General features: G+C 42.6%; 1 protein-coding gene across 23 annotated transcripts in view; it reads right to left on the reverse strand.

The window, feature by feature from the left end:
* UNC80 (unc-80 homolog, NALCN channel complex subunit) overlaps window positions 1-26,947 on the reverse strand; it is a 366,195-nt gene that overhangs the window by 285,584 nt on the left and 53,664 nt on the right. For all 23 annotated transcript variants that reach the window (XM_063933120.1, XM_063933105.1, XM_063933107.1 and 20 more), the window contains exons 14-16: window positions 26,424-26,555; window positions 26,071-26,218; window positions 20,635-20,783 (exon numbers count right to left, since the gene is read on the reverse strand). In XM_063933120.1, the coding sequence (XP_063789190.1) occupies window positions 20,635-20,783; window positions 26,071-26,218; window positions 26,424-26,555 (429 nt within the window). The remainder of the gene's footprint in view (window positions 1-20,634; window positions 20,784-26,070; window positions 26,219-26,423; window positions 26,556-26,947) is intronic.

A 26,947-nucleotide genomic window follows, 5' to 3' on the forward strand; every position in this document is an offset into this window, starting at 1 on the left:
TCCGGCGGCGTTAGCCAATCAGAGCTTGCGGACCGGCTCCTGATTGGCTGCCGGTCCGCGAGCTCTGATTGGCTAGCGAACCGGCGCCACACAGCCGCCGGAGACCTGTCCTGGAGCGGTGAGGGGAAGGAGAGGCGCTCTCCTCCCCTCACATAGAACAAGCGGCGCCGCCGCACCGGTGACTCGGTAAGTGACCGGGGGGGAGGAGGGGGGGGGGGAGAGAGCACAGTGGGGCATGTAACTGGCACAGTGGGTCATGTAACTGGCAGTGGGGCATGTAACTGGCACAGTGGGGCATGTAACTGGCACAGTGGGGCATGTATCAGGCACAGTGTGGGGCATGTATCTGGCACAGTGAGGTATGTAACTGGCACAGTGGGGCATTGTATCTGGCACTGTGGGACAATGTAACTGGCACTGTGGGGCATGTATCTGGCACTGTGGGGCATTGTATCTGGCACTGTGGGGCAATGCAACTGGCACTGTGGGGCATGTATCCGGCACTGTGGGGCATGTATCCGGCACTGTGGGGCAATGTAACTGGCACTGTGGGGCATTGTATCTGGCACTGTGGGGCATTGTATCTGGCACTGTGGGGCATTGTATCTGGCACTGTGGGACAATGTAACTGGCACAGTGGGGCATGTATCTGGCACTGTGGGGCATTGTATCTGGCACTGAGGGGCAATGTAATTGGCACTGTGGGCATGTATCCGGCACTGTGGGGCATTGTATCTGGCACTGTGGGACAATGTAACTGGCACTGTGGGGCATGTATCTGGCACTCTGGGGCATTGTATCTGGCACTCTGGGGCATTGTATCTGGCACTGTGGGGCAATGTAACTGGCACTGTGGGGCATGTATCCGGCACTGTGGGGCATTGTACCTGGCACTGGGGGGCAATGCAATTGACACTTTGGGGCATGTATCCGGCACTGTGGGGCAATGTAACTGGCACTGTGGGGCAATGTAACTGGCACTGTGGGGCATGTATTTGGCACTGTGGGGCATTGTATCTGGCACTGTGGGGCAATGTAACTGGCACTGTGGGGCATGTATCCGGCACTGTGGGGCATTGTATCTGGCACTGGGGGGCAATGTAACTGGCACTGTGGGGCATTGTATCTGGCACTGTGGGGCAATGTAACTGGCACTGTGGGGCATTGTATCTGGCACTGTGGGGCATTGTATCTGGCACTGTGGGGCATTGTAACTGGCACTGTGGGGCATTGTATCTGGCACTGTGGGGCATTGTATCTGGCACTGTGGGGCATTGTAACTGGCACTGTGGGGCATTGTATCTCGCACTGTGGTGCATTGTATCTGGCACTGGGGGGCAATGTAACTGGCACTGTGGGGCAATGTATCTGGCACTGTGGGGCAATGTAACTGGCACTGTGGGGCATTGTATCTGGCACTGTGGGGCAATGTAACTGGCACTGTAGGGCATTGTATCTGGCACTGTGGGGCATTGTATCTGGCACTGTGGGGCAATGTAACTGGCACTGTGGGCCATTTTCAGTGGCCACACCCCTTCTGCCCTGGGCTCCAAAAACCCTAGTTACGCCTCTGATAAATAGAGATGTGCGTCGACTCCCGTGTTTTTGCTTTGGTTTTGGATCTGTGTTAACTTCTGGGTTTTGGTTTTGCCAAAACCGCCCTCACGTGTTTCGGTTTTGGATCTGTATTTTTTTTTTATATTGGTAAAAACAGCTAAAATCACATCATTTGGGCCTTTTTTTTGTTCCTACAGTATTACTAACTTCAATAACATTCATTTCCAGTCATTTCCAGTCAAGTTTGACCACCTCACAGCTCACTCTGTGCCCATGTAAAGCCCCAATCAATCATCCTTTTTGTTGAGCATCTCCATCTAATGTCCCCATCCATAAAAACAGTGTTCCGTACCTGCTGGATACAGTGCGGGGTACAGTGTGGAATTCACTGGGACACACAGTTAAATATTCAGCAGGTTACAGTGTGTGCTACACACAATGTGGGTTGGATACAGTGCAGGTTGGATACAGTGTAAGTCGGATGCAGTGCAAGTTGGATATCGTGTGGGTTACAGTGCGTGGGACACACTACAGGTTGGATACAGTGCAGTATACACTGCGGAACACACACTGCGAGTCGGATACAGTGTAGATTAAAGTGCAGGTTGGATACAGGGCATATAACATTGTGGGACACACATTGCGGGTGGATACAGCTCAGGTCGGATACAGTGCCGGTCAGATACATTGCAGGTTACGGTGCAGGTTGGATACAGTGCAGATTACAGTGGGTGACACACATAGCGGGTCGCATACAGTGCAGGCCAGATACAGTGCAGGATAGATACAGTGCGGGTTAAAGTACAGGACATACACTGCGCAGAGCCGGCCTTAGGCATAGGCAAGCTAGGCAATTGCCTAGGGCATCTGGTATGCCTAGGGGCACAAGCAGCTTCTGCTGATTAAAATGATATGCTGCATGCCTATATTCTGTGTGCAGCATTTCGTATGCAGATATAGTCACAGTCGCACACAGTATATAGGCGTGCAGCATATCATTTTAATCAGCAGAAGCTTCTTGTGCATCCTATCCACATAGCAATGCAAATAAGATGCATTTTCATAAAAAAAAATAGGCACCCGACGTTAACAGAGCTGCCAGTTGACTCACGCCAGGAACTATATGTGTCATTATTTGTATAAGGGCATTAATAATGTGTAACATATGTGTAAGGGGCACTATGTGTTTCATTATGTGTATAAGGGCACTAATAATGTGCGGCATATGTGTAAGGGACATTATGTGTGTCATTATGTGTATAAGGGCATTAACAATGTTCGGCATATGTGTAAGGGAAATTATGTGTATAAGGGCATTAATAAGGGTTGGCATAATGTGTAAGGCGCACTATGTTTATAAGGATATTAATAATGTGTGTCATATGTGTAAGGGGCTTTACTGTGTGGTATTATGTGTATAAATGCATTACCAATGTGTGGCATTATGTGTATAAGGTGCTCTACTGTGTGGCGTAACGTATAGAAAGGGCACTACTGTGTGGTCTAATGTGAATAAAGAGCAATATGGTGTGGTGTAATGTGAATAAGGAGCAATATGCTGTGGTGTAATGAGAATAAAGAGCAATATGGTGTGGTGTAATGAGAATAAAGAGCAATATGGTGTGGTGTAATGTGAATAAAGAGCAATATGGTGTGGTGTAATGTGAATAAGGAGCAATTCAGTATGATGTTATGTGAATGAGGGGCACTACTGTGAGAAGTAACGTATATAAGGTAAATTAGTACTACTGTGTGATGTAATGTGAATAAGGGACACTATCATATGATAAATTGTGAATAAAGTTGCACTACTGTGTGGTGTAATTTGAATTGGGGGTACTATTGTGTGGCCATGCCCCTTGCCAGCAAAAACACATACCTTTTTGGGCTGTGCGCTGAATGTGCACACTGTTCTTATTTAAATTACAGGGGGTAAGAAAACAAAAAAAGTACTGCTATGGGGTGGGGGTGATGGTGCTGGGAAAGGGGTGCAGGGTCAGAGGCGGAACTAGCGGTGATGCTAGGGGGCACCAGCCTAAATCTTGCCTAGGGCATCATATTGGTTAGGGCCGGCTCTGACACTGCGGGTCAGATACAGTGCAGTTTACAGTAAAAACATAAAAGTGTTATGTGAATAAAAGTGTCCTATGGTACTGTATACGTCAGGGTAAGAGGGATTAGTTGGTGTCACTGGCGTGAGCGCCCCTTGTGTTGCATTCTATTCTGTGGCGCTAAAAGGCTCATTACATGGTGCAATATGTACGTCTCTATTATCATCACACAATAACGGAAATATGCTAGGTATGATGATTTATGGAAACATGGCAGGTATAATAATGTAAGGGAACATGCTAGGTATGATGATGTATGGAAACATGCTAGGTATAATAATGTATGGGAACATGCAAGGTATTGTGATGTATGGAAACATGCTAGGTATGATGATGTATGGAAAAATGCTAGGTATGATGAGTTATGGAAACATGCTAGGTATGATGATTTATGAAAACATGCTAGGTATGATGATATATGGAAACACGCTAGGTATGATGATGTATGGAAACATGCTAGGTATGATGATGTATGGAAACACGCTAGGTATGATGATGTATGGAAACATGCTAAGTATGATGTTGTATGGAAACATGCTAAATATGATGACGTATGGAAACATGCTAGGTATGATGATGTATGGAAACATGCTAGGTATGATGATGTATGGAAACATGCCAAGTATGATGATGTATGGAAACATGCTAGGTATGATGATGTATGAAAACATGCTAAATATGATGATATAAGGAAACATGCTAAATTGATGATGTATGGGAACACGCTAGGTATGATGATGTATGGAAACACACTAGGTATGATGATGTATGGAAACATGCTACATATGATGACGTATGGAAACATGCCAAGTATGATGATGTATGGAAACATGCTAGGTATGATGATGTATGGAAACATGCTAAGTATGATGATGTATGGAAACATGCCAAGTATGATGATGTATGGAAACATGCTAAGTATGATGTTGTATGGAAACATGCTAAATATGATGACGTATGGAAACATGCTAGGTATGATGATGTATGGAAACATGCTAAGTATGATGATGTATGGAAACATGCCAAGTATGATGATGTATGGAAACATGCTAGGTATGATGATGTATGGAAACATGCTAAATATGATGATATAAGGAAACATGCTAAATTGATGATGTATGGGAACACGCTAGGTATGATGATGTATGGAAACATGCTAGGTATGATGATGTATGGAAACATGCTAGGTATGATGATGTATGGAAACATGCTACATATGATGATGTACGGATCACACTAGGTATGATGATGTATGGAAACACGCTAGGTATGATGATGTATGGAAACACGCCAGTTATGATGATGTATGGAAACATGCTAGTTATGATGATGTATGGAAACATGCTAGGTATAATAATGTATGGGAACATGCAAGGTATGGTGATGTATGGAAACATGCTAGGTATGATGATGTATGGAAACATGCTAGGTATGGTGATGTATGGAAACATGCTAAGTATGATGATGTATGGAAACATGCTAGGTATGATGATTTATGGAAACATACAGATGTAGCCACCTTTATCTTGACCGATTCTCCGCCAAGACGGACGTTTAGTCACGCTAAGGCGATAGCTGAGTTTAATCACAGGCAGGCGCGTTGAGGCGATTCTAGATACTCAGCATGCATTACACATCTCCACCACTGGATGGCTAATGCTCCACTAATCCAGTACTTTCGATCATACAGTATAGTGGCGGATTGATCTACAGCTCTGGCAATTGGTAAGTGACGACTGTAATGTTAATACTGTAGGCGTAACGGGAGGCGGTGGAAAAAGTTGGTGACCTACACTGTGCTTTTAAAATACATGTACAGTACATGAGCGTCTGAGTTCCCTAAGGCATAATGGGAATGGTGGGCTAGCGGGAGGCGGTGGAAAATACCGTGCTTTACAAATGCGAGCGTCTGAGTCCCCTAAGGCATAGACCAACACCAATGGGGAGGGGGCCGGGCGCTGTTTGCTGTACTTTTACACATGAAATTGGGAATCTCTCATGAGGCATTGTGGGCTAGCGATGAAGGCTCCCACCTCCCACGCTGGGGGTCCAGGGTTCGAGACCTGATGTGCCTTTTTTTTTTTTAATTGTAATAATATACTGTATTATTTTATTTTCATTGTAAGACAGTCAATGGAAAGGTGCACACAAGTTACATATAAATCAGAGTACATCTGCAGGAGCGATTCTTTACGCTAAATGCAACTAAATAGCGGCAATGAGTAGAAATGAGTGTATTCTGACGCAACAAATTGAGCAAAACAGTACAGTAGATCTTCGCGTTTGTGTATTGTCAGGACCTGAATTCCCTCCCTGTCTACTGCATGATCTGTGCAGGCTCCCAGGGGGAAAGGGCGATGGGGGTAGGGGGAGACGATGGAAAATACCGTGCCTCTGAAATGCAATTATATGAGCGTCCGAGTCCCCTACGGCATAAACCAACACCAATGGGAAGGAAGTGACAACCTTTTTTTTTTAAATGTGTTCCCGTGACATTCACTTTAATATTTTTTTTTCTCTCTAATACATCCAATGGAAGGATGCACACAAGTTTCACATAAATCAGAGTAGATCTGCAGGAGCGATTCTTTACACTAAATGCATCTACACAGCAGTAATGAGTAGAAATGAGTGTATTCTGAGTGAGCAAAACAGTACTGTAGATCTTCGGCGTTTGTGTATTGCACAGGACCTGAATTCCCTCCCTGTCCACTGTATGATCTGTGCAGGCTCCCAGGGGGGAAGGGCGATGGGCTAGCAGGAGGCGGTGGAAAATACCGTGCTTTACAAATGCGAGCGTCTGAGTCCCCTAAGGCATAAACCAACACCAATGGGAAGGAAGTGCCAACCTTTTTTTTTTAATGTGTTCCCGTGAACAAGCACAAACAGCTAATTAGTACCCTAATAGAACATACTGTACAGAGATACTAAGTACGGTGATTTGGCATCCGGTAAAACAGCTGTTTATGCTAATTAGTACACTAGTAGAACATACTGTACAGAGATACTAAGGATGGTGATTTGGCATCTAGGAACTTTCAGAGGAGCTTTTATCTCTCTCCATTATACATAGAAAGATTAAACTTGCAACTGTACGTTACAAGCTGGTCGTGCTAATTAATACACTAGTAGAACATACTGTACAGAGATACTAAGGACGGTGATTTGGCATCTAGGAACTTACTGAGGAGCTTTTATCTCTCTCCATTATACATAGAAAGATTAAACTTGCCACTGTACGTTACAAGCTGTTCGTGCTAATTAGTACACTAGTAGAACATAGAGTACAGAGATACTAAGGACAGTAATTTGGCATCCAGGAATTTAGGGAGGAGCTTTTATCTCTCTCCATTATACTAAGAAAGATGACAATGGAGAGATTAAAGCTCCTCCCTAAATTCGTGGATGACAAATCACTGTCCTTAGTATCTGTGTACAGTATATTCTACTAGTGTACTAATTAGCACGAACAGCTTGTAACGTACAGTGGCAATTTTAATCTTTCTATGTATAATATAGAGAGATAAAAGCTCCTCCCTAAGTTCCTGGTTGCCAAATCACCATCCTTAGTATCTCTGCATAGTATTTTCTATTAGGGTACTAATTAGCACAAACAGCTAATTAGTACCCTAATAGAACACTGTACAGAGATACTAAGTACGGTGATTTGGCATCCAGGAACTTACTGAGGAGCTTTTATCTCTCTCCATTATACATAGAAAGATTAAACTTGCCACTGTACGTTACAAGCTGTTTGTGCTAATGAGTACCCTAAGAGAACATACTGTACAGAGATACGAAGTATGGTGATTTGGCATCCAGTTAAAAGCTGTTTGTGCTAATTAGTACACTAGTAGAACATACTGTACAGAGATACTAAGGATGGTGATTTGGCATCTGGGAACTTCCAGAGGAGCTTTTATCTCTCTCCATTTTACATAGAAAGATTAAACTTGCCGCTGTACGTTACAAGCTGTCCATGCTAATTAGTACCCTAATAGAAAATACTATACAGAGATACTAAGGACGGCGATTTGGCATCTAGGAACTTACTGAGGAGCTTTTATCTCTCTCCATTATACATAGAAATATTAAACTTGCCACTGTACGTTACAAGCTGTTCGTGCTAATTAGTACACTAGTAGAACATAGAGTACAGAGATACTAAAGACGGTAATTTGGCACACAGGAATTTAGGGAGCAGCTTTTATCTCTCTCCATTATACTTATAAAGATTACAATGGAGAGAGATTAAAGCTCCTCCCTAAATTCGTGGATGCCAAATCACTGTCAGTATCTCTGTACAGTATGTTCTACTAGTGTACTAATTAGCACAAACAGCTTGTAACGTACAGTGGCAAGTGTAATTTTTCTAAGTATAATGGAGAGAGATAAAAACTCCTCCCTATGTTCCTGGATGTCAAATTACCATGCTTAGCATTTCTGTACAGTATTTCCTATCTAGCCAGAAACCCTGCATCCTGTGCAAGTTAGGCGGACAACTGGAGGGGACCCGAAACACGGTTGCTTCCCGTTTCCCTTCCCAGTGTCACATAAACTAGTGGTTGGTCTGCCCCGAAAGCCAAGAGTCTCCTCTTTTGTATGGTACCAGTCCTGAGTCTCTGGCACACCCAGAACCAGAGATATCAGTACGCAAAGTGGACCCATTTTCCCATAGACTATAATGGGACCGTTAATTCAGACCCACCATGGGTTCCGATGCTTGCCATGAGCCTTGTGGGGGTCACAGAAACTTGGGGTTGGTACCCTCCGGTAGCTAATTTTCTCCCCTTCCATACCAACCTTGTGATGAAGGCTCCCACCTCCCATGCTGAGAGTCACAAAGTGCCAACCTTTTTTTTATATGTTCCCGTGACATTCGCTTTATTATTATTTTTTCTTTGTTACACATTCAATGAAAGGGTGCACACAGGTTTCACATAAATCAAAGTAAATCTGCAGCAGCGATTCATTCTATATACAAATACACAGCGGTAATGAGTATAAATTAGTGTATTCCGATGCAACTAACTGAGCAACACAGTACTGTAGATCGTCGGCATTTGTGTATTTTACCTGACCTGAACTCCCTCCCTGTCCACTGCATGGCCTGGGCAGGCTCCCAGGGGGGAAGGGCGATGGGGGTAGGGAGAGGCGGTGGAAAATACTGTGCTTTTGAAATACAAGTATTAGCGTCCGAGTCCCCTAAGGCATAAACCAACACCAATGGGAAGGAAGTGCCAACCTTTTTTTAATGTGTTCCTGTGACATTCACTTTATTATTATTTTTTTCTTTGTTATACATTCAATGGAAGGGTGCACACAGGTTTCACATAAATCAGAGTGGGCGGTGGATTTTCCTACATACAGTAGTATACTGTTGCACATGTCTTGTAACCTGATCGGAACTCCCTCCCTGTCTACTGCATGTACTTTGTAAGCTCCCAGGGGGGAAGGGGAAAGAGGGATGGGGGTAGGGTGAGGCAGTGGAAAATACCGTGTTCAAAGAAAAGGCATAATCAAAACCATGGGGAACTTTGCGGTATATCGTTATGTGCAAAGACCTCACTTATCCCTATCACCCCTGTGTATTTTAGCTAGTGGATTCTGACGCTCCTTCAGCATTGCCCCGTGACCTACCAAATCTGTGCTGTTACTTGCTCCATAGCCGAGGGCCTCCATTGGGCGAGGAGTCACAGGCGGTAGCCATTTCAATTGAGTCTGCCCTGCTACAGAATTGTATGTGTACCATATGGTGCATAGACCCTTAACAGTACAACTGCTCCTGCAGCTTTGCCCTGGTTTATGTGAAAAAACCCCTCCCTGTCTACTGCATGACCTGTGCAGGATCCTAGGGGGGAAGGGCGATAGGCTAGTGGCTAGTGGGAGGCGGTGGAAAATACTGTGCTTTTGAAATGCAAGTACTGTATGAGTCCGAGTCCCCAGTATGTTCTTCTAGTGTACTAATTAGCATGAACAGCTTGTAAAGTACAGTGGCAAGTTTAATTTTTCTATGTATAATGGAGAGATCAAAGCTCCTCAGTAAGTTCCTGGATGCCAAGTCACCGTCCTTAGTACCTCTGTACAGTATGTTATACTAGTGTACTAATTAGCATAAACAGCTTTTAACTGGATGCCAAATCACCGTCCTTATTATCTCTGTACAGTATGTTCTACTAGTGTACTAATTAGCACGAACAGCTTGTAACGTACAGTGGCAAGTTTAATCTTTCTTTGTATAATATAGAGAGATAAAAGCTCCTCCCTAAGTTCCTGGTTGCCAAATCACCATCCTTAGTATTTCTGCATAGTATTTTCTATTAGGGTACTAATTAGCACAAACAGCTAATTAGTACCCTAATAGAACATACTGTACAGAGTTACTAAGTACGGTGATTTGGCATCCAGGAACTTACTGAGGAGCTTTTATCTCTCTCCATTATACATAGAAAGATTAAACTTACCGCTGTACGTTACAAGCTGTTTGTGCTAATTAGTACACTAGTAGAACATACTGTACAGAGATACTAAGGACAGTGATTTGGCAACCAGGAACTTAGGGAGGAGCTTTTATCTCTCTATATTATATATAGAAAGGTTAAACTTGCCACTGTACGTTACAAGCTGTTCGTGCTAATACACTAGTAGAACATACTGTACAGAGATACTAAGGACGTTGATTTGGCATCTAGGAATTTACAGAGGAGCTTTAATCTCTCTCCATTATACATTGAAAGATTAAACTTGCCACTCTACGTTACAAGCTGTTCGTGCTAATTAGTACACTAGTAGAACATAGAGTACAGAGATACTAAGGATGGTAATTTGGCATCCAGGAAGTTAGGGAGGAGTTTTTATCTCTCTCCATTATACTTAGAAAGATTACAATGGATAGAGATTAAAGCTCCTCCCTAAGTTCGTGGATGCCAAATCACTGTCCTTAGTATCTCTGTACAGTATGTTATACTAGTGTACAAATTAGCACGAACAGGTTGTAACGTACAGTGGCAAGTTTAATCTTTCTATGTATACTGGAGATATAAAAGCTCCTCTGTATGTTACTAGATGCCAAATCACTGTCCTTAGTATCTCTGTACAGTATGTTCTACTAGTGTACTAATTAGCACGAACAGCTTGTAGCGTACAGTGGCAAGTTTAATCTTTCTTTGTATAATATAGAGAGATAAAAGCTCCTCCCTAAATTCCTGGTTGCCAAATCACCGTCCTTAGTATCTCTGCATAGTATTTTTTATTAGGGTACTAATTAGCACAAACAGCTAATTAGTACCCTAATAGAACATACTGTACAGAGTTACTAAGTACGGTGATTTGGCATCCAGGAACTTACTGAGGAGCTTTTATCTCTCTCCATTATACATAGAAAGATTAAACTTGCCGCTGTACATTACAAGCTGTTTGTGCTAATTAGTACACTAGTAGAACATACTGTACAGAGATACTAAGGACAGTGATTTGGCAACCAGGAACTTAGGGAGGAGCTTTTATCTCTCTATATTATATATAGAAAGGTTAAACTTGCCACTGTACGTTACAAGCTGTTCGTGCTAATTAATACACTAGTAGAACATACTGTACAGAGATACTAAGGACGTTGATTTGGCATCTAGGAACTTACAGAGGAGCTTTTATCTCTCTCCATTATACATAGAAAGATTAAACTTGCCACTCTACGTTACAAGCTGTTCGTGCTAATCAGTACACTAGTAGAACAGAGTACAGAGATATTAAGGATGGTAATTTGGCATCCAGGAAGTTAGGGAGGAGTTTTTATCTCTCTCCATTATACTTAGAAAGATTACAATGGATAGAGATTAAAGCTCCTCCCTAAGTTCGTGGATGCCAAATCACTGTCCTTAGTATCTCTGTACAGTATGTTATACTAGTGTACAAATTAGAACGAACAGGTTGTAATGTACAGTGGCAAGTTTAATCTTTCTATGTATAATGGAGAGATAAAAGCTCCTCTGTAAGTTACTAGATGCCAAATCACCGTACTTAGTATCTCTGTACAGTATGTTCTACTAGTGTACTAATTAGCACGAACAGCTTGTAGCGTACAGTGGCAAGTTAAATCTTTCTTTGTATAATATAGAGAGATAAAAGCTCCTCCCTAAGTTCCTGGTTGCCAAATCACCGTCCTTAGTATCTCTGCATAGTATTTTCTATTAGGGTACTAATTAGCACAAACAGCTAATTAGTACCCTAATAGAACATACTGTACAGAGTTACTAAGTACGGTGATTTGGCATCCAGGAACTTACTGAGGAGCTTTTATCTCTCTCCATTATACATAGAAAGATTAAACTTGCCGCTGTACGTTACAAGCTGTTCGTGCTCATTAGTACCCTAATAGAACATACTGTACAGAGATACTAAGTATGGTGATTTGGCATACAGTTAAAAGCTGTTTGTGCTAATTAGTACACTAGTAGAACATACTGTACAGAGATACTAAGGATGGTGATTTGGCATCTGGGAACTTCCAGAGGAGCTTTTATCTCTCTCCATTTAACATAGAAAGATTAAACTTGTCGCTGTACGTTACAAGCTGTCCGTGCTAATTAGTACCCTAATAGAACTTACTGTACAGAGATACTAAGTACGGTGATTTGGCATTCAGTTAAAAGCTGTTCGTGCTAATTAGTACCCTAATAGAAAATACTATACAGAGATACTAAGGACAGTGATTTGGCAACCAGGAACTTGGGGAGGAGCTTTTATCTCTCTATATTATACATAGAAAGGTTAAACTTGCCACTGTACGTTACAAGCTGTTCGTGCTAATTTGTACACTAGTAGTACATACTGTACAGAGATACTAAGTACAGTGATTTGACATCCAGGAACTTAGGGAGGAGCTTTTATCTCTCTCCATTGTAATCTTTCTAAGTATAATGGAGAGAGATAAAAGCTCCTCCCTAAGTTCGTGGATGCCAAATCACTGTCCGTAGTATCTCTGTACAGCATGTTCTTCTAGTGTACTAATTAGCACGAGCAGCTTGTAACGTACAGTGGCAGGTTTGATCTTTCTATGTATAATGTAGAGAGATAATAGCTCCTCCATAAGTTCCTGGTTGCCAAATCACTGTCTTTAGTATCTCTGTATAGTATTTTCTATTAGGGTACTAGTTAGCACGAACAGCTAATTATTACCCTAATAGAACATACTGTACAGAGATACTAAGTACAGTGATTTGGCATCCAGGAACTTACTGAGGAGCTTTTATCTCTCTCCATTATACATAGAAAGATTAAACCTGCCATGTAAGTTACAAGCTGTTCGTGCTAATTAGTACCCTAATAGGACATACTGTACAAAGATACTAAGTGCGGTGATTTGGCATTCAGTTAAAAGCTGTTTGTGCTAATTAGTACACTAGTAAAACATACTTTACAGAGATACTAGGACGGTGATTTGGCATCTAGGAACTTACAGAGGAGCTTTTATCTCTCTCCATTATACATAGAAATATGAAACTTTCCGCTGTACGTTACAAGCTGTTCATGCTAATTAGTACACTAGTAGAACTTAGAATGCAGAGATACTAAAGACTGTAATTTGGCACCCAGGAACTTAGGGAGCAGCTTTTATCTCTCTCCATTATACTTAGAAAGATTACAATGGAGAGAGATTAAAGCTCCTCCCTAAGTTCGTGGATGCCAAATCACTGTCCTTAGTATCTCTGTACAGTATGTTCTACTAGTGTACTAATTAGCACGAACAGCTTGTAACGTACAGTGGCAAGTGTAATTTTCTAAGTATAATGGAGAGAGATAAAATCTCCTCCCTATGTTCCTGGATGTCAAATTACCATGCTTAGCATTTCTGTACAGTATTTCCTATCTAGCCAGAAACCCTGCATCCTGTGCAAGTTAGGCGGACAACTGGAGGGGACCCGAAACACGGTTGCTTCCCGTTTCCCTTCCCAGTGTCACATAAACTAGTGGTTGGTCTGCCCCGAAAGCCAAGAGTCTCCTCTTTTGCATGGTACCAGTCTTGAGTCTCTGGCACACCCAGAACCAGAGATATCAGTACGCAAAGTGAACCCATTTTCCCATAGACTATAATGGGACCGTTATTTCAGACCCACCATGGGTTCCGACGCTTGGCATGAGCCTTGTGGGGGTCACAGAAACTTGGGGTTGGTACCCTCCGGTAGCTAATTGTCTCCCCTTCCATACCAACCTAGCGATGAAGGCTTCCACCTCCCACGCTGAGAGTCCCAAAGTGCCAACCTTTTTTTTATATGTTCCCGTGACATTCACTTTATTATTATTTTTCTTTGTTATACATTCAATGGAAGGGTGCACACAGGTTTCACATAAATCAGAGTGGGCGGGGGATTTTCCTACATACAGTAGTATACTGTTGCACATGTCTTGTAACCTGATCGGAACTCCCTCCCTGTCTACTGCATGTACTTAGCAGGCTCCCAGGGGGGAAGGGGAAAGTGGGATGGGGGTAGGGCGAGGCAGTGGAAAATACCGTGTTCAAAGAAAAGGCATAATCAAAACCATGGGAACTTTGCGGTGTATCGTTATGTGCATTGACCTTGCTTATCACTATCACCCCTGTGTATTTTAGCTAGGGGATTCGGACGCTCCTTCAGCATTGCCCCGTAGCCTGCAAAATCTGTGCTGTTACTTGCTCCATAGCCGAGTGCCTCCATGGAGCTAGGAGTCACAGGCGGTAGCCATTTCAATTGAGTTTGCCCTGCTATAGAATTGTATGTGTACCGTACAGTGCATAGAACCTTGACAGCAGAAACTCTCCTGCAGCTTTGCCCTGCTTTATGTAAAACTTGTGTTTTGTCAGTTTGCTATGCGATCGAGCCCGGTGTAACGTAATGTGCATAGACCTCACTTATCTCTATCGCCCCTGTGTATTTTGGCTAGGGGATTGTGACGCTCCTTCAGCATTGCACCACCGTAGCCTGCAAAACTTATACCATCTCTCACTCCATATCCGATCGCTGCCTGCCACATGGTGGGGGTTCAGGGGCAGTGGCCATTTTGCCAGTGTGCTATGCGATCGAGTCCGGTGTACCGTAATGTGCATAGACCTCACTTATTCCTATCGCCCCTGTGTATTTTAGCTAGGGGATTGTGACGTTCCTTCAGCATTGCCCCATAGCCTGCAAAATCTGGACTGCTACTTGCTCTGTAGCCTAGGGCCTCCATGGGGCAAGGAGTCATAGGTGGTAGCCATTTCTATTGAGTCTACTCTGCTACAGAATTGTATGTGTACTGTACGGAGCATAGAACCTCAACAGTAGAACCGCTCCTGCAGCTTTGCCCTGGTTTATGTGAATAAAAATAATAATAAGGTGTCTGGTAAAAACTAACATGCATTTGTACTTTAGGAATCGAACCCGGGACTATGAGTATAGGAAGCGGAACACTTCACCACTTCGCCGCAGACAGATGAATAAATCCATTGGTTTTGATTATGCTGTAATGGCTACGGGATTAGGATGCTAACATACTGTACAAAATTCCTAATCTCAAGAGGCAATAGTGAACTTCTAACACGTCCATTTGCGACAGTATACACTACTGGTTTTATGTTGTTTTGTCTGCGGGACTTGGACGCTCACATATTCATAAAGTACTGTAGATGAATCATATACTGTATGCTGTACTATTTGCATCTGTACCGTATATACTGTATTAAATAACGCAGCGTAATGAGTATTTACTGTATTAAATAATGCAGCGTAATAAGTATTTACTGTATGCAGTGTAATGAGACGCCTTAGTAAAGTAGTCCTTATTATATATTTCAGTATTGTATTTTACGGGAGACCACACGCATGCGCAGTGGTGATTGTAAAAAGCGACATCTGGTGGATGATCACAGGTATTACATGTAAAGGTAATGCCAAACGCTCTCCGTGCGATTAGGTACGCCTCTCTGTGACTAGGCGCGCCTCCCTACACCCCGGGACGCTGCGTATGCTCGATCGGGACAAACGCCTCAGCCAGTCAAGATAAAGGTGGCTACATCTGTACTAGGTACGATGATTTATGGAAACATGCTAGGTATGATGATGTATGGAAAAACGCTAGGTATGATGATCTATGAAACATGTTAAGTATGATGTTGTATGGAAACATGCTAGGTATGATGAATTATGGAAACATGCTAGGTATGATGATGTATGGAAACATGCTAGGTATGATGATATATGGAAACACGCTAGTTATGATGATGTATGGAAACATGCTAGTTATGATGATGTATGGAAACACGCTAGTTATGATGGTGCATGGAAACATGCTAGGCATGATGATGTATGGAAACACACTAGGTATGATGATGTATGGAAACATGATAGGTATGATGATGTATGGAAACATGCTAGGCATGATGATTTATGGAAACATGCCAGGTATGATGATGTATGGAAACATGCTAGGTATGATGATGTATGGAAACATGCTAGGTTTGATGATGTATGGAAAAAAGCTAGGTATGATGATGTATGGGAACACACTAGGTATGATGATGTATGGGAACATGCTAGGTATGATGATGTATGGGAACATGCTAGGTAAGATGATGTGTGGAAACATGCTAGGTATGATGATGTATGGAAATCCGCTAGGTATGATGATGTATGGAAATACGCTAGGTATGATGATGTATGGCAATACACTAGGTATGATGTATGAAACACGCTATGTATGATAATGTATGGAAACACGCTAGGTACGATGATGTATGGAAACATGCTAGTTATGATGTATGGAAACATGCTAGGTATGATGATGTATGGAAACATGCTAGGTATGATGATGTATGGAAAAAAGCTAGGTATGATGATGTATGGGAACACACTAGGTATGATGATATATGGGAACATGCTAGGTATGATGATGTATGGGATCATGCTAGGTAATATGATGTGTGGAAACATGCTAGGTATGATGATGTATGGAAATACGCTAGGTATGATGATGTATGGAAATACGCTAGGTATGATGATGTATGGCAATACACTAGGTATGATGATGTATGGCAATACACTAGGTATGATGATGTATGAAACACGCTATGTATGATGATGTATGGAAACACGCTAGGTATGATGATGTATGGAAACATGCTAGTTATGATGTATGGAAACATGCTAGGTATGATGATGTATGGAAACATGCTAGGTATGATGATGTATGGAAACACGCTATGTATGATGATGTATGGAAACACGCTAGGTATGATGATGTATGCAAACATGCTAGTTATGATGTATAGAAACATGCTAGGTATGATGATGAATGGAAATACGCTAGGTATGATGATGTATGGCAATACACTAGGTATGATGATGTATGGCAATACACTAGGTATGATGATGTATGAAACACGCTATGTATGATGATGTATGGAAACACGCTAGGTATGATGATATATGGAAACATGCTAGTTATGATGTATGGAAACATGCTAGGTATGATGATGTATGGAAACATGCTAGGTATGATGATGTATGGAAACACGCTAGGTATGATGATGTATGGAAACACACTAGGTATGATGATGTATGGAAACACACTAGGTATGATGATGTATGGAAACATGCTAGGTATGATGATGTATGGAAACACGCTAGGTACGATGATGTATGGAAACACACTAGGGGGGATATTCAATTATCCGCAAATTCGCAGCAATTTTGTGCCCGAAATTTTTTTTGCGGCAATCGGCCGAAAATTGCCGCGAAAACGCTCCGTTTTTCGACCTATTCAATTCCGACCGGGTTTCACGTGAAAATTCTTGCAGTGAAAAGTGCAGGTGAAAATGGGGAAATCAGCATGTACCCCAAAAAATGCAAAACTAACATAGGAAAACAGAAGAGAAGTGTGTTAGATATCACATTAGAGCGTTTTTGGGGACTTAAATTGTGTGAAATGGCTGTTATATGCATTTTTTTAAAAATGCAAAAAAATTATAGAAAGCAATTTTTTTTTAGCAAAATAAATGCTCTCATTAAATTTTGGGTACATGAAAATGGGTATAAGTATATATTTGGGTCATTTTAGGGTACTTTAAAAAAAAAAGTGGAAACAGACCGATTACTCCCATCTGCAAGCCTAAAAAACACCTGCCCCACTCATAAAGCACCCCAATATACCTGTCCCATACCTTGAACCCCAATTTCCATCACTTTTTACTTTTTCACCCCAAAAATGACATGTCATTATTGGCCAATTAAAAATAATTAAAAACTTCAACGTGCCTAATTAGTCATAAAGGGGGGTGTCCCAGGAGTTCTGTACCATATCCAAACATTTTTACCTTAAAATAGTGACTTTTCCCAACTTTTCACCTGCTTCAGAGAAGGTGAAGTGAAATTAGTGAAAACATGATCACCGATAAATTTTCCAGGATAATTGAATAGGCTGTAATTGCATTTCACGTGAAAAGTCCGGTTTTTCACCCGAAAACCGGACTTTTCACGTGAAAAGTCCGTTATCACTGCTAATTGAATATGGCCCTAGGTATGATGATGTATGGAAACACGCTAGGTATGATGATGTATGGAAACACGCTAGGTATGATGATGTATGGAAACACGCTAGGTATGATGATGTATGGAAACACGCTAGGTATGATGATGTATGGAAACAAACTAGGTATGATGATGTATGGAAACACGCTAGGTATGATGATGTATGGAAACACGCTAGGTATGATGATGTATGGAAACATGCTAGGTATGATGATGTATGGAAACACGCTAGGTATGATGATGTATGGAAACACACTAGGTATGATGATGTATGGAAACATGCTAGGTATGATGATGTATGGAAACACACTAGGTATGATGATGTATGGAAACATGCTAGGTATGATGATGTATGGAAACACGCTAGGTATGATGATGTATGGAAACATGCTAGGTATGATGATGTATGGAAACATGCTAGGTATGATGATGTATGAAAACAAACTAGGTATGATGATGTATGGAAACATGCTAGGTATGATGATGTATGGAAACACGCTAGGTATGATGATGTATGGAAACATGCTAGGTATGATGATCTATGGAAACACGCTAGGTATGATGATGTATGGAAACACACTAGGTATGATGATGTATGGAAACATGCTAGGTATGATGTATGGAAACATGCTAGGTATGATGATGTATGAAAACACACTAGGTTTGATGTATGGAAACACACTAGGTATGATGATGTATGGAAACATGCTAGTTATGATGTATGAAAACATGCTAGGTATGATGATGTATGAAAACACACTAGGTTTGATGATGTATGGAAACATGCTAGGTATGATGATGTATGGAAACACACTAGGTTTGATGATGTATGGAAACATGTTAGGTATGATGATGTATGGAAACACACTAGGTATAATAATGTAAGGGAACATGCTAGGTATGATGATGTATGGAAACACGCTAGGTATGATGATGTATGGAAACACACTAGGTATGATGATGTATGGAAACATGCTAGTTATGATGTATGGAAACATGCTAGGTATGATGATGTATGAAAACACACTAGGTATGATGATGTATGGAAACATGCTAGGTATGATGATGTATGGAAACATGCTAGGTATGATGATGTATGGAAACACGCTAGGTATGATGATGTATGGAAACACACTAGGTATGATGATGTATGGAAACATGCTAGGTATGATGATGTATGGAAACACGCTAGGTATGATGATGTATGGAAACACACTAGGTATGATGATGTATGGAAACATGCTAGGTATGATGATGTATGGAAACACGCTAGGTATGTGATGTATGGAAACACACTAGGTATGATGATGTATGGAAACATGCTAGGTATGATGTATGGAAACATGCTAGGTATGATGATGTATGAAAACACACTAGGTTTGATGATGTATGGAAATACACTAGGTATGATGATGTATGGAAACATGCTAGTTATGATGTATGGAAACACGCTAGGAAAGATGATGTATGGAAACACGCTAGGTTTGATGATGTATGGAAACATGCTAGGTATGATGATGTATGGAAACATGTTAGGTATGATGATGTATGGAAACACACTAGGTATAATAATGTAAGGGAACACGCTAGGTATGATGATGTATGGAAACACGCTAGGTATGATGATGTATGGAAACACACTAGGTATGATGATGTATGGAAACATGCTAGTTATGATGTATGGAAACATGCTAGGTATGATGATGTATGAAAACACACTAGGTTTGATGATGTATGGAAACATGTTAGGTATGATGATGTATGAAAACACGCTAGGTTTGATGATGTATGGAAACACGCTAGGTATGATGATGTATAGAAACACGCTAAGAATGAGGATGTATGGAAATACACTAGGTATGATGTATGAAAACACGCTAGGTATGATGATGTATGGAAACATGCTAGTTATGATGTATGGAAACATGCTAGGTATGATGATGCATGAAAACACGCTAGGTTTGATGATGTATGGAAACACGCTAGGTATGAGGATATATGGAAACATGCTAGTTATGATGTATGGAAACATGCTAGGTATGATGATGTATAGAAACATGCTAGGTATGAGGATGTATAGAAACACACTAGGTATGAGGATGTATGGAAACATGCTAGGTATGATGATGTATAGAAACATGTTAGGTATGAGGATGTATTGAAACACGCTAGGTATGAGGATGTATGGAAACATGCTAGGTATGATGATGTATAGAAACATGTTAGGTATGATGATGTATAGAAACACGCTAAGTATGAGGATGTATGGAAATACACTAGGTATGATGTATGAAAACACGCTAGGTATGATGATGTATGGAAACATGCTAGTTATGATGTATGGAAACATGCTAGGTATGATGATGCATGAAAACACGCTAGATTTGATGATGTATGGAAACATGTTAGGTATTATGATATAACTTTACCAGGTTCTCAGCGCTGTGCAGCTCGTGTGTGGTTGATGCACATCGCGTAATCAGTGACTTAAACATGGAGCTTACAATGATCCCCTCCACGCCCTGAGATGGGGACTTGTTGTCCATTGTGGCAAAGTTATTCCCAAATCCAGCCCTGTCTGTACAGAGACATAAACAGGACATAGTAACTAATTACAAAATTCTCGTGAGGGAGGCTTTCCAATAAAAACCAATGAAATTATTGTTCAATCTGCTTTAAGGACATCTCCATAATGTTCAAGACAGAAGTCTGCAATCTACATCTATTAGGTGACTTTCATTTATACTGCTTATTAGTAAATATAACCTTTGCTGTCTTCAAGTAAGTGGACAATTCCTAACCTACTGCAATGTACCTCCATCTACTAATACATCATGTTGAATATACATATATTATCTGTCTAGAGTGATGGATCTCACATCATCATGCTATCTGACTTCAGGCTGTATGTTGAACGACGATGATGATGATGACAATGATGATGATAATGATGATGATGTATGCCACTAAACTGGTTATTGCCTAGATAATCTGAATTAATTCATTTATTTATAGAATATATAATTTATACAGTATTGTTTAATGCATATTAATGTGCCTTTGACTCTGGTCATAACACCTTGTTGTATTATTGTGTTCTTCATGTCCTGCTCCACTGGGTACCCGGATGATAGTGTCTAGATAGACAGTCAATAGGCTGATACCATTTGGTCAACCTGCATTATGTTGACAGTGTCAAAAGGTGGACAGATTCAAAGAGGCGACATGGCAATGGTCGACACATATATATATAGTTTTTTGGGGGGGCGTTTCACATTTTATTCAACTTTTGCTTGATTTACCATCCATGTGGACTACGACTGGGAATAGTAACCTGTGCTGCGCTGCAGCGGTAGAGGAGCGAGAAACCGTGCTGAAGTGTGTAGGGTGGAGAAAGCCTGCGAGGGTATACTGTTGTGGGCAGCGACGGACTGGGGCTCTAAATCGGCCCAGGCATTCATGACCGTGCACGCGCGCTCGTCACGGGGGTGCACGCGCATGTCACGGGGGCACGGCGCCAAGATGTATGGGGGGGTGCCACGAGTCATGGGGGCGTGGACTCGTGGCACGCCCCCGTTACCATGGCGACACTTGCTGGGGGCGGGGGCGCGCTGCGAGTCCATGGGCGTGAACTCGTGGCACGCCCCATTTCCATGGAGACTGGTGGGGGTGGCTGAAGCACAGAGCAGGAGGCTGCGCTGCTCGCACCCTTCCCAGCTCTCTGGGGGACCGGATTGGCCCACCTGCCCATCGGCCCTTTGGCATGTGCCAGAAGTGCCAGATGGCCAGTACGGCCCTGGTTGTGGGTGTATGGCCCCCTTAGCGCCCCCCCCCCCCCCCCCACACTAGTTATGGCCCTGGTATGGGATATACTCAGGTGCTTCTCTAAACTTCAGCAAGCCAAATATGACATGTGGGTACCCTAGTCACCCTGACAGATACAGAAGGAAAGTTTGTATGTCATACGTATGGCGCTGCTCAGTGTTGGTCACTGTGTGAGTGGTGTGTGCATATACAGTATGACATGCAGTCGTAAGGTAATTGGTAACAAGGAAAAAAGGTCTATTCCTATATAAACAATTCAGAGAGACATATTTTGAATATTTGGGCAATAAAAAGCATAGCAAAGCTTTGAGGAAGAGACACTGGAGGTCTCGAAACGCGCTGGCCCTACTTACCTGCACCATTTGGACTACACACCGCTGGACCCTGGACAACATCCCATCTGGTTTATGCCTAGGAGCCTATGCAGGGTATACTGGGTACTTTTTATTGCCTAAATATGCTAAATATCTCTCTCTGAAGTTCTGTGCTAATCCAGTGTCGCCACCTTGTGGGTATTAAGAATATTAAGAATATCCCCAGCACTCCAGCTCTTCACTTGTAACTTTCATTTTTTGTACACAGACATCCTGCGGGCACCAAGTGTGCTTTTTTTTATTCAATAAATGTAGAGGGTCATTCTGACCCGATCGCACACTGCAGTTTATCGCAGCTGTGCGATCGGGTCAGTACTGCGCATGCGCTGGCACCACAGTGCGCAGGCTCATGCCAGACGGCCTAAGGCCGTCGTTGCCTAGCGATCGCCTCTGCCTGATTGACAGGCAGAGGCGGTCGCAGGGTGGGACGGGGCTGAACGGCAACGTTAAGCCCCCGTTTAGGGGGCGCGGTACGGCCAACGCAGGCGTGGCCGAATCGTTGAAGGGGTGGGCGGCGGCGGCTGCGTGACGTCACACGCAGCCGCTGCAACCTGGGCAGCGAAGAGGTTCTCCCGACCAGCCACAGGAACTGCGCTGGCCGGGAGGAACTCCTGAAATGCAAAAGCATCGCCGCTGTGCGATGCTTTTGCACTTCTACGGGGGAAGGGAGGGTGGCACTGACATGCGGGGCGGACTAGCCGTGTGCTGGGCATCCCCCCGCATGTCTGAGTGCCTGATCGCAGCTGTACTAAATTTAGCACAGCTACGATCAACTCGGAATGACCCCCTTACTTTCAAATTGCATAAATGTGAAATGATTTGACCTCCCTTGCCTCCCATTACCTAACGTTTCATCTTGAATTGCGTAAATGAATTGACCTTTTTTTCCTTGTTACCAGTTACCTTACGACTGCATGTCATATATGCACACACCACTCACACAGTGACCAACACTGAACAGCGTCATACATATTACATACAAACTTTCTTGCTGCGAGTGTATACGTTTGTATTCATTGTGGTCATGTGATGATACATAGAAAATGACACCCAAAAAACCTTTAAAAAAAACTTGTCGACCATTTCCATGTCGACTTTTTAACCCTGTCGTCCTAATGCATGTACATATGGGTCATCTTTTTGACACGATATCTAATTTATGTAGACCTTTTTTCCCACACCCGCTCAGCTGACATGTCCTCAGTTCTAGGAGTAGCCAATCCGATCATTAGAAAGCTCACAGCAGCTGTAAGGATTCAATGAGATGATTGTACAGATGTTGTGGGAGACTGCTATGCACGTTACTAAAGGGGACATGTACTAAGCAGTGATAAAAGTAGAGAAGTGAGCCAGTGGAGAAGTAGCCCTTAGCAAGCAATCATCTGCTCTGTAAACTTTTATAGTATGCAAATTAGAAATGTTACGTCAATGCTGATTGGTTGCCATGGGCAACTCCTTCACTGGCTCACTTCTCCACTTTTATCACTGCTTAGTAAATGTCCCCCTAAGTGACAAAGGCAGGGTTGTGTTGGAAGGAGAGGAGTGGAAGTAGGAAGGGTGCGTTAGATAGTGGAAGGTGCAACATAACACATTAGTGATGTGAGGCCTGGATTTTTGAAGGGCAATTGTGGGCCCTCTTTGTCTCATGGGCCCGTATGCAGTGCACAACCTGCACCCAATACAGATAAGGCAGTATGTCCCGCTGCCAAGACTTCCAGGGTTGCGATATATGCCTCTATATGATATGAAGGTCACATAACCATCTTTTTAATTTATTTCATACTTATCCTTTGCACCTCCACTTTCAGGTGCTCTTCGTTAGGCAATCTAAATGGCTTCATTGAAAATCTTTAATTACTCTTATTTTTAGTGTCCTTTTTTAATTACTATACAGATGTGTCCTCGTACCTCTAACCTCATTACGCCACACAGCGGGAGATGCCTGACGTGAGTGAGCTGGCAGATCCCATGCAACTCAATTAGCGTCGGGCGTCTTTTTTGCCTAGAATGTGACACTTGTATACCTGTGTGTGACTGATGATCCATGCAGACAGCCAGGTGAGTAAGCATCGGCATACATAGCTGGCCAACGGAAGCGGGCACTGCAACGCCAAGACGACCCTTGGCTCTCCCCTCCAAGAAAACGGGGGCGACTAATATACATTTTCAGAAAAAAAGATGCCTGGCGCTAGTCTCACACGGGACATGGTGTGTCATGACGGGGTGTTTGGCGCCATTAAAGCAAATATGTATGAGGACACATCTGTATATTCTACCATGTCTTTTTATGGCCTGGTCCTACAGACTGATCTGCATACTTAAGAAAGGAAAAGATATTGAATGTGTTAAAATGTCAAGAATACTTTAAATCCTTAAAGCAGGGGAAGGAAACCTGCGTCCCTCCAGCTATTGCTGAACTACACATCCCAGCATGCCCTGCAACCGTTTTAGCATGGCCAAATAGCAAAACTGTAGCAGGACATGCTGGTATGTGTAGTCCAACAACAGCTGGAGGGCCAGAAGGTTCCCCACCACTGCCTTAAAGCATACACCAAACAGATTGAAAATTTTGGGGAATTCAATTAGCCGTGGGACTCACCTCACCGCTGCAGCTTAAATTAGCAACCTGTTTTCTAGTGCGGTAACCCATAAATTCCAGGTTACATGCCCAGCGCTATGGGTCAACCGCTCCCGGGGAGCTGCGGTAACAACCCGAAAGCCATACTTACTGTGGATTTCTGTTTGCACATCAGGTGGGTGTGAACAGAAATGTGCAATGAACTTACCGCGGGCTGTAATTGTAAAGCCCCGGGCAATTAACCCAAGAACAACAAGACATTGAGTATTATTTACTTATGTACTGTTTGGTGTTTATCAAACAGAAATAATATTCATTGGTACAGATGGGTCCACATTTATCTTGACCTATAAGGGGGTACTCACGGAGAGATCCATGCTTAAAATCTAAGCAATCTGACTAGATTGCTTAGATTTTAAGCACAGATCACTCGTGTGTACCCCCCTCAGCGATAGCGATGCGTGGCCCCGCACATCGCTATCGCCGGAGATAGATTGGCTTGCATGCAGGCCAATCTAGCACGTCGCTCATTTCACCCGTTGGGTGAAATGAGCGGCCCACCGTCCTCCCCCGCATCACTCAGCACACATCGCACTGTGCTGAGCGGCGGGAGAGATGTGTGCTGAGCAGTACGCTCAGCACACATCTCTCCCGTCTATATGGGCCTTTAATAGGATTAACTGAGACTGGCCAGTCTGACTTAATCCCCTGCTGTAATGACTTAATCCCCTGTTGTATTGTTCTCTGTATTGTATTGCAGTTGAGAACAATAGATGAAGGGTTTATGCTAATAAATCATGTTGTGACTAGGCACAGAAAACTAGTCAAGATAACCGTGGACCCATCTGTATATCATGTGCATCAATGGATTTGATTAAGCTATTAAAATGCTATTTTAAATCAGATACACATTGGCAGATTACAATAAATATAGCTTGGGCAGTAGTACAGGGTTCATTGATGTTTTATTTCTCTTTGCGGAAACACTTTACCTGCCTTATTCCGTAGAATAGAACCATGAAGATACACATTTACTCCATATGTTATTGTGCTAAATTGATATAGAACCAATCATAAATTTATCTTACTATCAGTAACTGGTTCCATGCAAAATCCCAGAAGGGCGTGGAGAAAGTCCACTACATTATTTAGCGAATCCTTGTTAACATAATCTTTCATTGTCTGCCGGAACTGCACTTTATCCAGTTTATATAGCTTGGTAAGACAGCTTTGTGCCTGAAAAAAAAGTGAAAAACATGCAGTTAGGCATTTCACCACTAGGTGGCAATAAATCTTTATTGGCAGCTTAAAGGCAGGACCTGCACATATGGCAAGTTTTGCCAAAACAATTCATGAAGCGACAGTGGGAAACACTAATGAAAGCAGATACAAATTAATTACTTCATGTTCCACTAGGCTCTTACTTTACCATATAATATACCTGGTTCCTTAGGCGATCTCCAGACAGCCCCCGGTGGCCCTCTCCACAGCCATATGCGCAACCTAACGATTTCACCAGCTTAATAAGCATGGTGAGAGCCAGCTTGTGGGTGGTTACTGGGATATTCTCATCCTGACAACACAGAAGAGAACAGAAATATACTGTCAATTGTAGGAGGTAAAAAAAAAAGCTTCAGGGGCCTATTTATCAATTTTGCCCAAAAATGAGTAGTAAAAATATTAAGGACCCTCCAAATATACTAAGGTGGAACTGCAGCATATATCTCCGATACTGTATATTTCTGATATACCTCCATTTCCGACAACAGAAGCAGCACCCTCTATCGGGGCTGCTAGGCTGTCGGATTTACCAAGCTCCGGAATGTGATAGTAGTTGCAGCCTATGGGCTACAGATCACAGAAATTACTCGGAGATGGTTCTGTAGGAACCCTCCCCAGCAATGGCCGCCGGTATATGCGTGGTCAGCAGGCCGCACGTGTGCAGTAGTGCTGCGGGGTCTTGAA

The sequence above is a fragment of the Pseudophryne corroboree genome, chromosome 7 (assembly GCF_028390025.1).
Source record: "Pseudophryne corroboree isolate aPseCor3 chromosome 7, aPseCor3.hap2, whole genome shotgun sequence".
NCBI classification, from domain to species: Eukaryota; Metazoa; Chordata; class Amphibia; order Anura; family Myobatrachidae; genus Pseudophryne; species Pseudophryne corroboree.